This window comes from Oryx dammah, unplaced genomic scaffold, assembly GCF_014754425.2.
Source record: "Oryx dammah isolate SB20612 unplaced genomic scaffold, SCBI_Odam_1.1 HiC_scaffold_2, whole genome shotgun sequence".
NCBI classification, from domain to species: domain Eukaryota; kingdom Metazoa; phylum Chordata; class Mammalia; order Artiodactyla; family Bovidae; genus Oryx; species Oryx dammah.
In genome coordinates, this window is record NW_024070186.1 from 12,737,310 (window position 1) to 12,749,542 (window position 12,233).

The 12,233-nt window shown below is 43.3% G+C and overlaps 1 protein-coding gene across 1 annotated transcript; it reads right to left on the reverse strand.

Moving 5' to 3' along the window:
- Window positions 1-7,106: 7,106 nt before the first annotated feature.
- LOC120856702 (keratin-associated protein 10-8) lies at window positions 7,107-8,127 on the reverse strand. Its single transcript, XM_040232080.1, has one exon. It carries the CDS (start codon window positions 8,086-8,088, stop codon window positions 7,477-7,479), a length of 612 nt encoding a protein of 203 aa, XP_040088014.1. The 5' UTR covers window positions 8,089-8,127; the 3' UTR covers window positions 7,107-7,476.
- Window positions 8,128-12,233: the final 4,106 nt, after the last annotated feature.

The following is a 12,233-nucleotide window of genomic DNA, read 5'->3' on the forward strand; positions in this document are numbered from 1 at the left end:
ATCTCCTTTTGATTTTGATTTGCATTTCTCTAATGACCACTGATACTGGGCTTCCTTTCATGTGCTTGTTGGCTGTTGGTATATCTTCTTTGGAGAGGTGTCTATCAAAGTGCTTTAAAAGAAAGAAAGAAAAGAAAGTGAAGTCGCTCAGTTGTGTCTGACTCTTTGTGACCCCGTGGACTGTAGCCCACCAGGCTCCTCTGTCCATGGAATTTTTCAGGCAAAAGTACTGGAGTGGGTTGCCATTCCCTTTTCCAGGGGATTTTCCTAACGCAGGAACCACTTTTAATTGGATTGTCTTTTTGTTGTTGAGTTGTAGTTCTTTATGTTTTCTGAATGTTAGACCCTTATCAGAATATGATTTGCAAATATTTTCTTCCATTCTGTGGGCTGCCTTTTCGCTTTCTTGATGGTATCCATCAATATACACAACTTTTTAATTTTGATGAAGTTGAACTTATTTTTATTTGTTGCTTGTGCTTTTGGTGTCATATCTAAGAAACTGTCGCCAAATCTGAGGTCATGCAGATTTATCTTTATGCTTTCTTCTAAAAGTTGTAGTTTTAGCTCTTATAATTAGATCTTTGAGGCATTTTGAGTTATTTTTTGTATATGGTGTATGACAGGGTTCAACTTCATTCTTTTGCTTGTAACTATTAGTTGTCCCAGCACCATTTATTGAAGAGACTATTCTTTCCCCATTGAATGGTCTTGATACTCTTGTTAAAATCAGCAGACCATAGATGTATGGTTTTATTCCATCGATCTATTATGGCTATCCTCGTGTCAGTACCACTATTTAGAAGACTGTCAGTTCAGTTCAGTCGCTCAGTTGTGTCTGACTCTTTGCGACCCCATGAATCGCAGCACACCAGGCCTCCCTGTCCATCACCAACTTCCCAAGTTCACTCAGACTCATGTTCATCGAGTCAGTGATGCCATCCAGCCATCTCATCCTCGGTCATCCCCTTCTCCTCCTGCCCCCAATCCCTCCCAGCATCAGGGTCTTTTCCAATGAGTCAACTCTTCACATGAGGTGGCCAAAGTACTGGAGTTTCAGCTTTAGCATCATTCCTTCCAAAGAAATCCCAGGGTTGATCTCCTTTAGAATGGACTGGTTGGATCTCCTTGCAGTCCAAGGGACTCTCAAGAGTCTTCTCCAACACCACAGTTCAAAAGCATCAATTCTTCGGCGCTCAGCCTTCTTCACAGTCCAACTCTCACATCCATACATGACCACAGGAAAAACCATAGCCTTGACTAGACGGACCTTAGTTGGCAAAGTAATGTCTCTGCTTTTGAATATACTATCTCGGTTGCTCATCACTTTTCTTCCAAGGAGTAAGTGTCTTTTAATTTCATGGCTGCAATCACCATCTGCAGTGATTTTGGAGCCCCCCAAAATAAAGTCTGATACTGTTTCCACTGTTTCTCCATCTATTTCCCATAGAGTGATGGGACCGGATGCCATGATCTTCGTTTTCTGAATGTTGAGCTTTAAACCAACTTTTTCACTCTCCTCTTTTACTTTCATCAAGAGGCTTTTTAGCTCCTGTTCACTTTCTGCCATAAGGGTGGTGTCATCTGCATATCTGAGGTTATTGATATTTCTCCCGACAATCTTGATTCCAGCTTGTGCTTCTTCCAGCCCAACTTTTCTCATGATGTACTCTGCATATAAGTTAAATAAGCAGGGTGACAATATACAGCCTTGACTAATTTGGGTATCTTTTGTTTCTTTTTCTTGCCTAATTTCTCTGACTAGAACTCCCAGGACAACATTGATTAGAAGTGGTGAAAGTGGACATCATTGTCTTTTTCCTGATTATAGGGAGAAGTTTCCAGTATTTTACCATTGAGCATGTTGATGACTGTGGGTTTTTCAAAATGACCTCTGTTATACAGTTGAGGAAATTCTCTGTACTCTTAGTTTTCTGAGTGTTCTATCTTGAAAGAGTGTTGTCTTTTTTCAAATTCTTTTCCTGTATCAACTGAGATGATCATGTGGGGTCCCCCCCCTCTTTATTTTATTGATGTGGTGCATTACATGACTGGTTTTCACATGGTGAATCACTCTCGCATTCTTTGGATAAATCCCACTTGGTTGTGGTGTATATCCACAATGTGGATATCCTTTTAATATGCTGCTGGATTTTGTTTGATTGTATTTTGCTGAGGATTTAAAAAATCTGTATCTATAAAGAATTTCAGTCTGTAGTTTTCTTTTTTCCTTTTCTTAGTCTTTGTGTGACTTTGACATCAGGATGGTGCTGACTTCATAGAATCAGTTAGAAAGTGCTCCCGTATCTTCTGTTTTGGAAAAGAGTTGAGAAAGATCAGTAGCGATTGTTCTATAAATGTTTAGTAGAATTCAGCATTGAGCTGGTCCTGAGCTTTTCTTTTTGGTGAGGTTTTCATTACTGATTTAATCTCGTCACTTATGTCTTGCCTATTTCTTTTTGAGTCAGTTCACTCCCTTTAGATCCAAAGATACAAATAGACTGAAAATGAAAGGATGGGGAAAATTTCATGAAAATAATAACCAAGAGAGAGATGGATAGCAATAATAAAATTAGACAAAATGAACTTTGAGTCAAAAATTGTACTGAGGGCAAATAAGGAAATTAAATATTAATAAAAATGTTGCTACATCAAGAAGATATAACAATTATAAGCCTCTATGGTCCTAGCAATAGGCTTAAACTATATAAAGCGAAAATAGAATGAGGAGAGAATTAGCATTTTTTTAAACATAATTAGTTATTTCCATTACTAAACAATGAAATAGAACGACTAGATCAAAGTTTGGTAATGAAATAGAGGCCTTGAAGGACACTGTAAACCAGCCAGACTAGCATTCATACAAAACACTCAACGATAGGGTACACGTTGTTTTTTCAGGTACACGTTGTTTTTTCAGGTACACATGGGACATTCTCTGCATTAGACTGTGTCAAGCCATAAGACAAATCTCAATAAATTTCAAAAGATTGAAATCATACAGAATATCTTCTCTGACCACAATGGAAAGAAACCAAGAATCAGTTAACAAAAGGAAAACTGGAAAATTCACAAATAAATGGAAATAAAAACAGTACAGTCTTAAACAACCAATGGTTTAAAAAAGAATCAAAAGGTAAGTTAGCAAATACTTTTCAGGTGAATGTAAATGAAAACACAGCAAGCCGATACTTACCGGATACAGCAAAAACGATGCTGAGGGGAAAATTTATACCTGCTAACAATTGCATTAAAAAAGAAGAAAAATCTCAAATTAAGAATCTAACTTTACTCTTCAAGGAACTGGAAGAAGAAGAACAAACCAAACCCATAGCTAGCAGAAGGAAGGAAATAATGATGAAAACTCAGATGAAGAAATAGAAACTTAGAAAAATAGAGATAGTCAATGAATCTAAAAGTTAGTTCTTTGAACAGAGCAGCACAATCAACAAACATTTAGCTAGACGGACTAAGAAAAAAGGAAAAAGTCTCAAATTACTACAATCAGATATAAAAATGGGGACATCACTACTGACATTTCATAAACAGAAAGGATTATACAGGAGCACTATGAACAACTATTGCTAAAAAATCAGATCACCTAGAAAAATGGAAAATCTCATAAACACAAACTACCAAAACTGACAATTTTCCTGATGTTCTTTATTTCTTATATTGTTTCAAGTTCGTGTTTGGTGCCTTTATCTCAGTCTGAATTATCATATCTTGTAGGACATGTCTAATAACTATGGACTCTTTCAGTTTTTATTTACCTGGAAATGTCTTTTTTTTCCTCTCTTATTTTTGAGGGGTAATTTTGCTGGATGTAGACTTCTTGGTTGACAGTTTTTTCTTTCAGCACTTTAAAAGTCATCCCTCTGCCTCTAGTCTCACAGTTTCTAATAATGAATTGGGTGTTAATTCTCTTCTTGCTGCTTGTAAGATCTTATCATTGTCTTTGGATAATTTAACTGGACCATGTTTCAGTGTATAATTCTTTTAGTTTATTCTACTTGGAGATCTTTGAGCGTCTTGGACATGTAGATTCGCATGTTTCCTCAAATTTGGGGAGGTTTTGGCCATTATTTCTTCAAATAATTTTTTCTGCTCCTTTCTCTTCTCTCTTCCTGGAACTCCTGTTAAGTGTATGCTGGTACACTTGATGCTGTCCCACAGGTCTCTTGAGTTCTCTTCATTTATCTTCATTCTTTTTTTCCCATCTACTCCTCAAGCTGGAGTCTTTCAACTGACTTATTTTCACATTTACTAATTCTTCTGCCTCCTCAAATATGCTGTTGAGCCCCTTCAGTGAAATCTTCATTTCAGTTTTTATACATTTCAACTCCAGAAATTCTTTTTGGTGCTTTTTAAAAAAATGTAATTTCTGTTTCTATATTGCTGTTCTGTTTCACGAGACTTAAACTTTGTTCATGGTCTCCTTGAACTACTTGAGTACATTAAAAGTTGATTTAAGACTTTGTCTAGTAATTTCAATTCCTGGGCTTCTTCAGGGACATTTTCTACTTATTGCTTTTTTTTTTTTTTTTTGAGTGTCAATGAACCATACTTTTTCTTTACATACTGCACAATTTTTGATGGAAATGGGGGATCTTGAATATGATAATGCAATAATTCTGAACATCAGAATTATTTTCCTCCTGTAGTTTGTGGTTGCTGATTGTTGTGACTGACTTATTGTTGTCATTTTGTTTGATGACTCTTCTGAACTTGTTTTGGAATGACTGTACTCTTTCTAATGTTCCATTAGCTTAGTGGTCAGGTAGTGGTTTGACAGAAAGTTCCTTAAACACTGGAGCCGAAAATATTTTTTCCAGCCTTTGTATTTGTACTCTGTTTGTGAGTCAGGGAATGCTTTCAGACCTCAGCTGGGCAGTTTACAACTCTGCCTTCACCCCCACTTCCTCCTTGCTCAGACCTGGAGGTGGGGCCAGAGGTGAGTGCAAAGGGCCTTCTCAGGTGCTGTCTGAGCTTGTGTCTCCTCATGAGTATGCTCAGACTTTTCTTGCTCTCAGGAGGCTGTGGTAGACCTGAAAGTCCCATTCTGCAATGCATCTCACTTCACAGATCTTTTGTCTTAGGCTCTTTGGGGTATGTTGTTTGCACAACTGATATTTTCCCCCTGGCACAGCAGCCAGTTGATTTGACAAACACTGTTCAGGCAGTCACCTTTCTGCCTCCAGAGAGTTCTGAGCTATGAGAAATGGAGGCAAGTCCTTAGTGTGAGACCTTCCAAAAGCCACCAACAGGTTAAAACAGACAACCACACTTCTTTCAGAATTAGCTCTGCTTGCTCCCTTCAGCACCAGGAACCTCACCGGCACACAGGCTGCTGTCTTCAAGACTGCTGCTGAGCTGGGGGCCAGCAGTGGGGGAGTGGAGTGGTGGTGGTGGTGCTGGTGGGGTGAGGCTCTGCTAAAATGCCACCAAGCTCTCCTACCTGCCTCAGTTGCCTTTTTCTTGGTGGAGCCTTTTCCTGGTTGATGTAAAACTTTTACCATTTCTGGAGTTCAGATGTGGCTAATTCTGAGAGTTTTGCCAGTTTCTTCGGTGTTTCTGTGGGGAGTCCCTGTCTTTCTTGACATCACTGTTAGCGGGCACAGTTTCGAAAAGTCCCTTTTAGGGTATTTGTCAATGTCATCCAGAATCTACAATCGGCAAACCCTTTGATGGGGCAATCCCATGTCTGGGAATTTAAGCGCTGTGTGCTCTAGTGCCATGGGTGTGTGCTGAGGACTCTTCTAGTGATGACGTTTGTAATAGAAGTAGGGAGACTTTGAGGCTTCCCAGGTGGTAAAGAATCCACCTGCCAATGCAGGAAACGCAAGATATGCAGGTTTGGTCCCTGGGTTGGGAAGATCCCCTGGAGTAGGAAATGGCAACCCAGTCCAGGATTCTTGCCTGGAAAATTCCATGGATGGAGGAGTCTGGTGGGCTACAGTCCGTGGGGTCGCAAAGAGTCAGACATGACTGAGTGAGCACACACAGGGAGACTTTTAAGTGTGTGTCCACCTAGTGCTAATAAATCAATGATGGTGGACCCACACTTTGGGATGCTCTGTGTTCAGGCAAAAGAAACCATGATAAGGTTTTTCTTTTCATTTTTACATTTAACTACATACGTATTCCATGCTCTTTATTCTCAAAATACTTGCCTAAGTCTTTGTTTAAATTTTTAATTGAAGAGTAATTGCTTTACAGTATTGTATTGGTTTCTGCCATATATGAACATGAATCGGCCATAGGTACACATATGTCCCCTCCTTCTTGAACCTCCCTTCCACATAAGTTTTTCCTTATCAGGTTGGCAAAGATAGATAAGCGTGTGCCCCTGTGCTGTGAACACTGTTGTTAAGGAGTAAAGACCTAGAACCCCTTGGGGACAACGAGGTGATTGTCATGTCACCGTGTCTGCACCTCTGCTCAGGACTTCAACTCCAGGAGTCTGTTCTCTGATGCTTGGTTGTGTGTGACACCAAATATGGCCCCGTTGGACACGTGTGTTCCCATGTGTCTCCTGCCCATGATCAGACAGGTGCTCACACTGTTTGGGGCTTTGTCCATCCTCACCACCCGAGGTCTAGCCTTTCCCATCAGCTCTCCACCAGCCCAGCTTGGCAGGCAGCGGGGAGGGGGTGCTTCAGAGGCTGCAGTTTGTCTGCTTTCGGCTTCCCAGCAACTGGCACATGCTGGAGCCCAGGGCCTCCCAGCGTCTGTGAGTGGGTGAGTGAGTCCTCTTGGGAGGGTGGGTGTCTGGATGCTGGGCCCGCCAATTGCCACAGTCACCCCATGTCCCCCTCCCAGTGCTGCTGGGTCCTGGCGGTCCCTGGGACTGGAGAGGCTGCCTCTACCACAGGGGGTTGGGTGGGTCTTTGATCTGAGCCCAAGTGGTGCCCACAGGACTTGCCCAAGAGCAAAGCTTCAGGAGCGCAGCAGGGCTAGGGTGATGCCTGGACAGCAGAGCAGCGGCACAAGGCAGACAGGCGTCAGGTGCAGGAGCCCCTCAGGTTCCCCAGATCTGATGATGTAAAGGAGGGCCAGGCCTCACACCCACCCCTCCTGCACCAGGTGTCAGCATGGAGACCCAGTGAGGGCAGCAGAAATTTTATTGGTGCTCAGAGATGCAGAGCAACACTGCTCAGGCCAGGGCCGGGGTCAGCAGGGCCCAGGATAACCAGGGATCAAGGAAGCAGGTATGGAGCAGCCAAGGCACTCATGGGCCAAAGTCAGGAGAGGAGTTCCCTGAGCAGGTCAGGCCCCCAGAGCTTGGCCAGGGCTGGGGTGCGGTGGGGTCTGGTCTTTTCCGTGTGCTGAGCCAGACTTGGGGAGAACAGGCCAAGCAAGCCAGGGGGGTCAGGGAGCTCAAGTGTGTCTGATGGAGGGTAGGATCCCTGGAACCTGCTGGCTCCAAGGGGACGTGTCAGGTCAGCAGCAGGGGTCCGAGACCCAGGCAGGGACTCAGCAGGCTGGGCTGGAGCATGAGGGTTGGCAGAGGAGGGACACAGAGGTGGCCGGGCGGCAGCAGCTGGGGTGGCAGGAGGAGGTGGGCACGCAGCAGGCAGGACGGCACACGGGATGGCAGAGGAGGGACACGGAGGAGGAGGGTCTATAGCAGGATGAGGGGGCTGAGCAGGGGGAGGCCTCACAGCACACAGGCCTGCAGCAGACAGGTGTGCAGCAGACAAGCCTGCAGCAGACAGGTGAGCAAGAGACTGGCTTGCAGCAGACAGGTCTGCAGCAGACAGGTGTGCAAGAGACGGGCCTACAGCAGACAGGCACACAGCAGGCCTGCTGGCAGGGAGAGGAGCTGCTGCAGGCTGGTTGGCAGCAGGGGCTGGACTCGCAGTTCACTGGAGCACAGATGAGGGTCAGGTGTGGGGCCGGGGCACAGCAGCTGGGGACACAGCAGGTGGGCTCGCAGCAGGTCTCCTGGCAATCGTCCACCTGCCAGGAGGAGCCAATGCAGGCACTGGGTGAGCTGACCTGGTTGCCACAGCTCAGGTCGCTGGAGCAGACAGACAAGGTGGATGCAGCAACAACGTAAGTCCTAGAACAGCAGGTGTCGGCCATGCTGGGGGTTTGTGATGAGAGGTGTTCCAGTTGGGGGTGTGATTGGTGGGTGAGTGAGGTGCTCTGGGCATTGGGGCTTTTATATCCCTCCCTGGGATGCTCTGCCTCACCTGAGGCTCAACAGACCTTCTTTTTCCTTGTTACTGCTCAGAGGATGTTCCCAGATGAGGTTATTAGTTTATTTACTGTGAGATGTTTATTCCACCGTCCTTGAGACTTCTGATGACTGGAGGTGTTTTTGTATCTTAAAAGCAAGCATTGAGATGCAGACTCTCTGGGTGTGTTTGTAGAGCCTTGACTGCTCTTTCCACCTCTTTGCTTGTGTTTCTTTGATATGAATTCTGGTCCCAGGATGTTTTGTGCCTACAGACACTCCACACATGTTGCAGACCCTCTTGTGTTGAACAACAGGTATCCTGGTGGGAGGGTGCCCTCTTACCCTCTCCACCTGCAGACCTGGAGGCAGGGTGTCCATGGCTCATCCCTATATGCATCTTTTCCAGTGCTCATCTGAAACACTGTTTTTAGTTCTTCTATTTATCTCACAGTTACTTATATGCATATTATGTTATGTCTGAGTTTTCACATTTAGATATGATCTGATTTCCTATTGTAGAAGGAAGCCTTTCTCTTGTTTTCCATCAGCCCCAAGAAAACTCCCTCTCTGCATAGTCCGAAGGCAGTGAAACCCCAATATTTGGTTAAACTCATGGTCAAAATCTGTATTATTATCAGTATTTTAATTGAACATTGTCCATAGCCAAGTCTGTGTAGTGAAACGAGATTTAACTTCCTTATTTATACATGTTTTGTTTTTGCTTGTGTTTTTCATTTCTTAGAGTTAACAATTGCTTCTTGTGTTTATTTGCTTATCTTTCTGTTGTTGTTGTTCAGTTGCCAAGTCATGACCAACTCTTTGCAATCCCATGGACTTCAGCATACTAGGCTTCCCTGTTCTTCACCATCCCCTGGAGTTTGCTCAAATTCATGTCCGTTGAGTTGGTGATGCTATCCAACCATCTCATCCTCTGCCACACCCTTCTCCTTTTTTTGCCCTCAGTCTTTACCATCATCAAGGTCTTTTCCAAGAAGTCAACTCTTCACATCAGGTGGCCAGAGTATTGGTGTTTCAGCTTCAGCACCAGCCCTTCCCATAAATATTCAGGGTTGATTTCCTTTAGGATTGACTAGTTTGATCTTGCAGCCCAAGGGACTCTCAAGAGTCTTCTCCAGCACCACAATTTGAAAGTATTAATTCTTCTGTGTACCTATCAATAAACCATTCCTAGGTTCTCTGACTAATTCATCCCATGCTCATTCAAGAGGTTCCAACATAAAAGGGAATCTATTGGCTTCATTTATTTTTGGAAATCCATTTTCTGGAGCCCTCTGTATTTGTGGGTCTATATCTACTGGCCAATATATGACAAACCTAGACAGCCTGTTAAAAAGCAGAGACATTACATTATTTTGCCAACAAAGTCCATCTAGTCAAAACTATGGTTTTTCCAGTAGTCATGTATGGATGTGAGAGTTGGATCATAAAGAAAGATGAGCACTGAAGAACTGATGCTTTTAAACTTTGATGTTGGAGAAGACTCTTGAGACTCCCTTGGACTGCAAGGAGATCAAACCAGTCAATCCTACAGGAAATCAGTCCTGAATATTCATTGGAAGGACTGATGCTGAAGCTGAAACTCCAATACTTTGGCCACCTGACGGGAAGAACTGACTCATTGGAAAAGACCCTGATGCTGGGAAAGATTGAAGGCAGGAGGATAAGGGGATGACAGAGGATGAGATGGTTGGATGACATCTCTGACACAATGGACTTGAGCTTGAGCAAGCTTCAGGAATTGGTGATGGACAGGGAAGCCTGGTGCATTGCACTCCATGCAGTCGCAAAGTCGTACACGACTGAGTGAGTGAACTAAACCGATCCATTGGCTCTTCTCTCAGCCAGATGTGCAGGTATCATTCAAGGATCTCTCTTCCCTATTGTCTTTAGATTTTCCTCATATCTCTCTTATCATGGGTCTCTTATTTCCCCAATGCGGTGTCTTTTTCTTTCTGAGTTGATGCCCTTATTTGGGTGGAGCACACCCTCAAGTGGTTTTCTGAAAACAGGTTAATGGGAGATTAATTTTTGAGTCTAGCGTAACTAAAAAATGCCTTATTCTGCCCTTACACTTGACTGATAGTTTTGCTTGGGATGGTCCTCTGGATTGGGAAACTTTTCCTCCAGTATATTTTTTGAAGGTGGAGAACATTTCCAGAATTCTAGCTGTCCCCCTGTGCTGTTTCTCAGTTAACTCACTTCCCCCTAGGAGGAGTCACATTTCCACCTTCTCCCATTGATTAGTTTCATCTGTTCTCTCTACTTTTTTGTTCATTATTTTACTCAACAAACATCAGAAATAAGCACCCATGTGGCTGCCTGAGTCATATAGCTCATTGTACTGCTGTGATGAAAACCATTGCATTAAACCCCACTGTGTTTTACTTAATATTCTCTTTCCCGGTGATGGAGATTTGGATTATTTCTAGATTTTGGCCAATATGAAAGATGCTGCTATAAAAATTCTTGTATATTTTGCTTTTGGTGGGTGTATTCACTAATTTCTCTTTGGTATATACCCCAGTGTTGAAATGCTGGGTCACATGAAAGGGATATCTGTAGTTTAGCATGTACTGACCAACAACTTTTTACAGAGTTACTTCCCCACCAGTGAGTTTTATGAATTTCAGTTGCTCTATAGTTTTTTAAAAGGTGTTTTTATCCCTTATGGAAAATATAGGGTTACTGTTACTGAAAGTGGGGTCCAGCTGCTTGCTCAAAAGCCAATATAGAGGGAAGGTTGGAGGAAAGGCACGTTTGCTTTATTTTGGATGCTGGCAGGTGGGGGGAGGGCAGACTCTTATCCAAAGGCTGGCTCCCCCTCCCCACCACCACCTTGGCCCCCACCAACAATAAGAGGGTAAGAGGTTTTATTGCTGGAGGGAGAAGTTACCTGGATAAACAGCACCGTCAGCTCTGACAGTCATCTGGAAATTAGTCACTGGTTGTCTGACCAGCATCATCTTGACTAAGTACAGTTAATATTCAGTTCCAGGGTCAGTTTGTTCCCATTTCTTTGGAGCCAGTTCTCAGAATTTGGCATCTTATGTCTTGGCTACAGTCTGGTCCTAATGTAGGTAACTTCTTCCACCAAGTGGGGGTTTCAGTAGCTATAAGACAGTTCACAGGAGATGACTCAGAATATATTGCCCTGGAGAAGGAACTGAAGGTCCTTGACTTTGCTTAATGACTAAATATTATTTAGTCTTATTGGACTGTTTTCCTTTGTTTCTGTTTTCTCACTTCTCTGATTAAAATTATTCTTTGGCTAAAGTTTTCTATAGACAAAAGGTAGACTGAAGGCATGGGGGTTAAGACCACAGGGTCCTGCTCCATTTCAGTACACAGTGTTGAATTAATTTGCATCCCTGATGCAGTAAAGTTGAACATTCAGATATCTTTTCTTGGGAGGTGTCTGTTCAAGTCGTTTGATTTTTTAGTAGGGTTAATTGCATTTCTTACTGATTTGTAGAAATTTATTATACATTCTGAATATGAGTTATCTTTGTATTTATGCAGTTTTGTGCTGGTAAATATATAATAACCGTCTGGCTGTAAAACAAAAACAAGAAAGCCCTGGCGTGTTGTGTTTGTCAGTTTCCACGGTGTGGACACCCTCAGCTTTGCTACCAGTGTGATGTTACCAAATGCACAGCGATGCACTGTCAGCCCTTGAGAGCCGGTGCAAGTGGCTGCAGCCCACCCCCGACAAGACAGTCACTTGCATCCAGCTCATCCAGGTGGACTTACTCAGAGTTTCATTTGTTGAATTTTGGGAAATATGAACACCATGAGACCACAGCAAGATCTAGCGTTTCCCTGTCGTCCCCAGAGTTCCCACGTGTTCCTTCAGAGTCAGTCCCACCCCCTCCTGACCCGAACCATAGCTCTCCTCTCCATCTAGACTGCATTTGTCTTTTCTGAAGTTGCATGTAAATTGGAATATGCAGTATGGACTCTTTCCCCCAGCTTGCTGAGGAATGTAAGTATGTATATGGTCACATTATCTATCTTCAAAACAGCAAAT

Bases quoted from the DNA above. Each gene is read 5' to 3' on its own strand.
- LOC120856702 (XM_040232080.1), bottom strand. From the start codon at position 8,088: ATGGCCGACACCTGCTGTTCTAGGACTTACGTTGTTGCTGCATCCACC.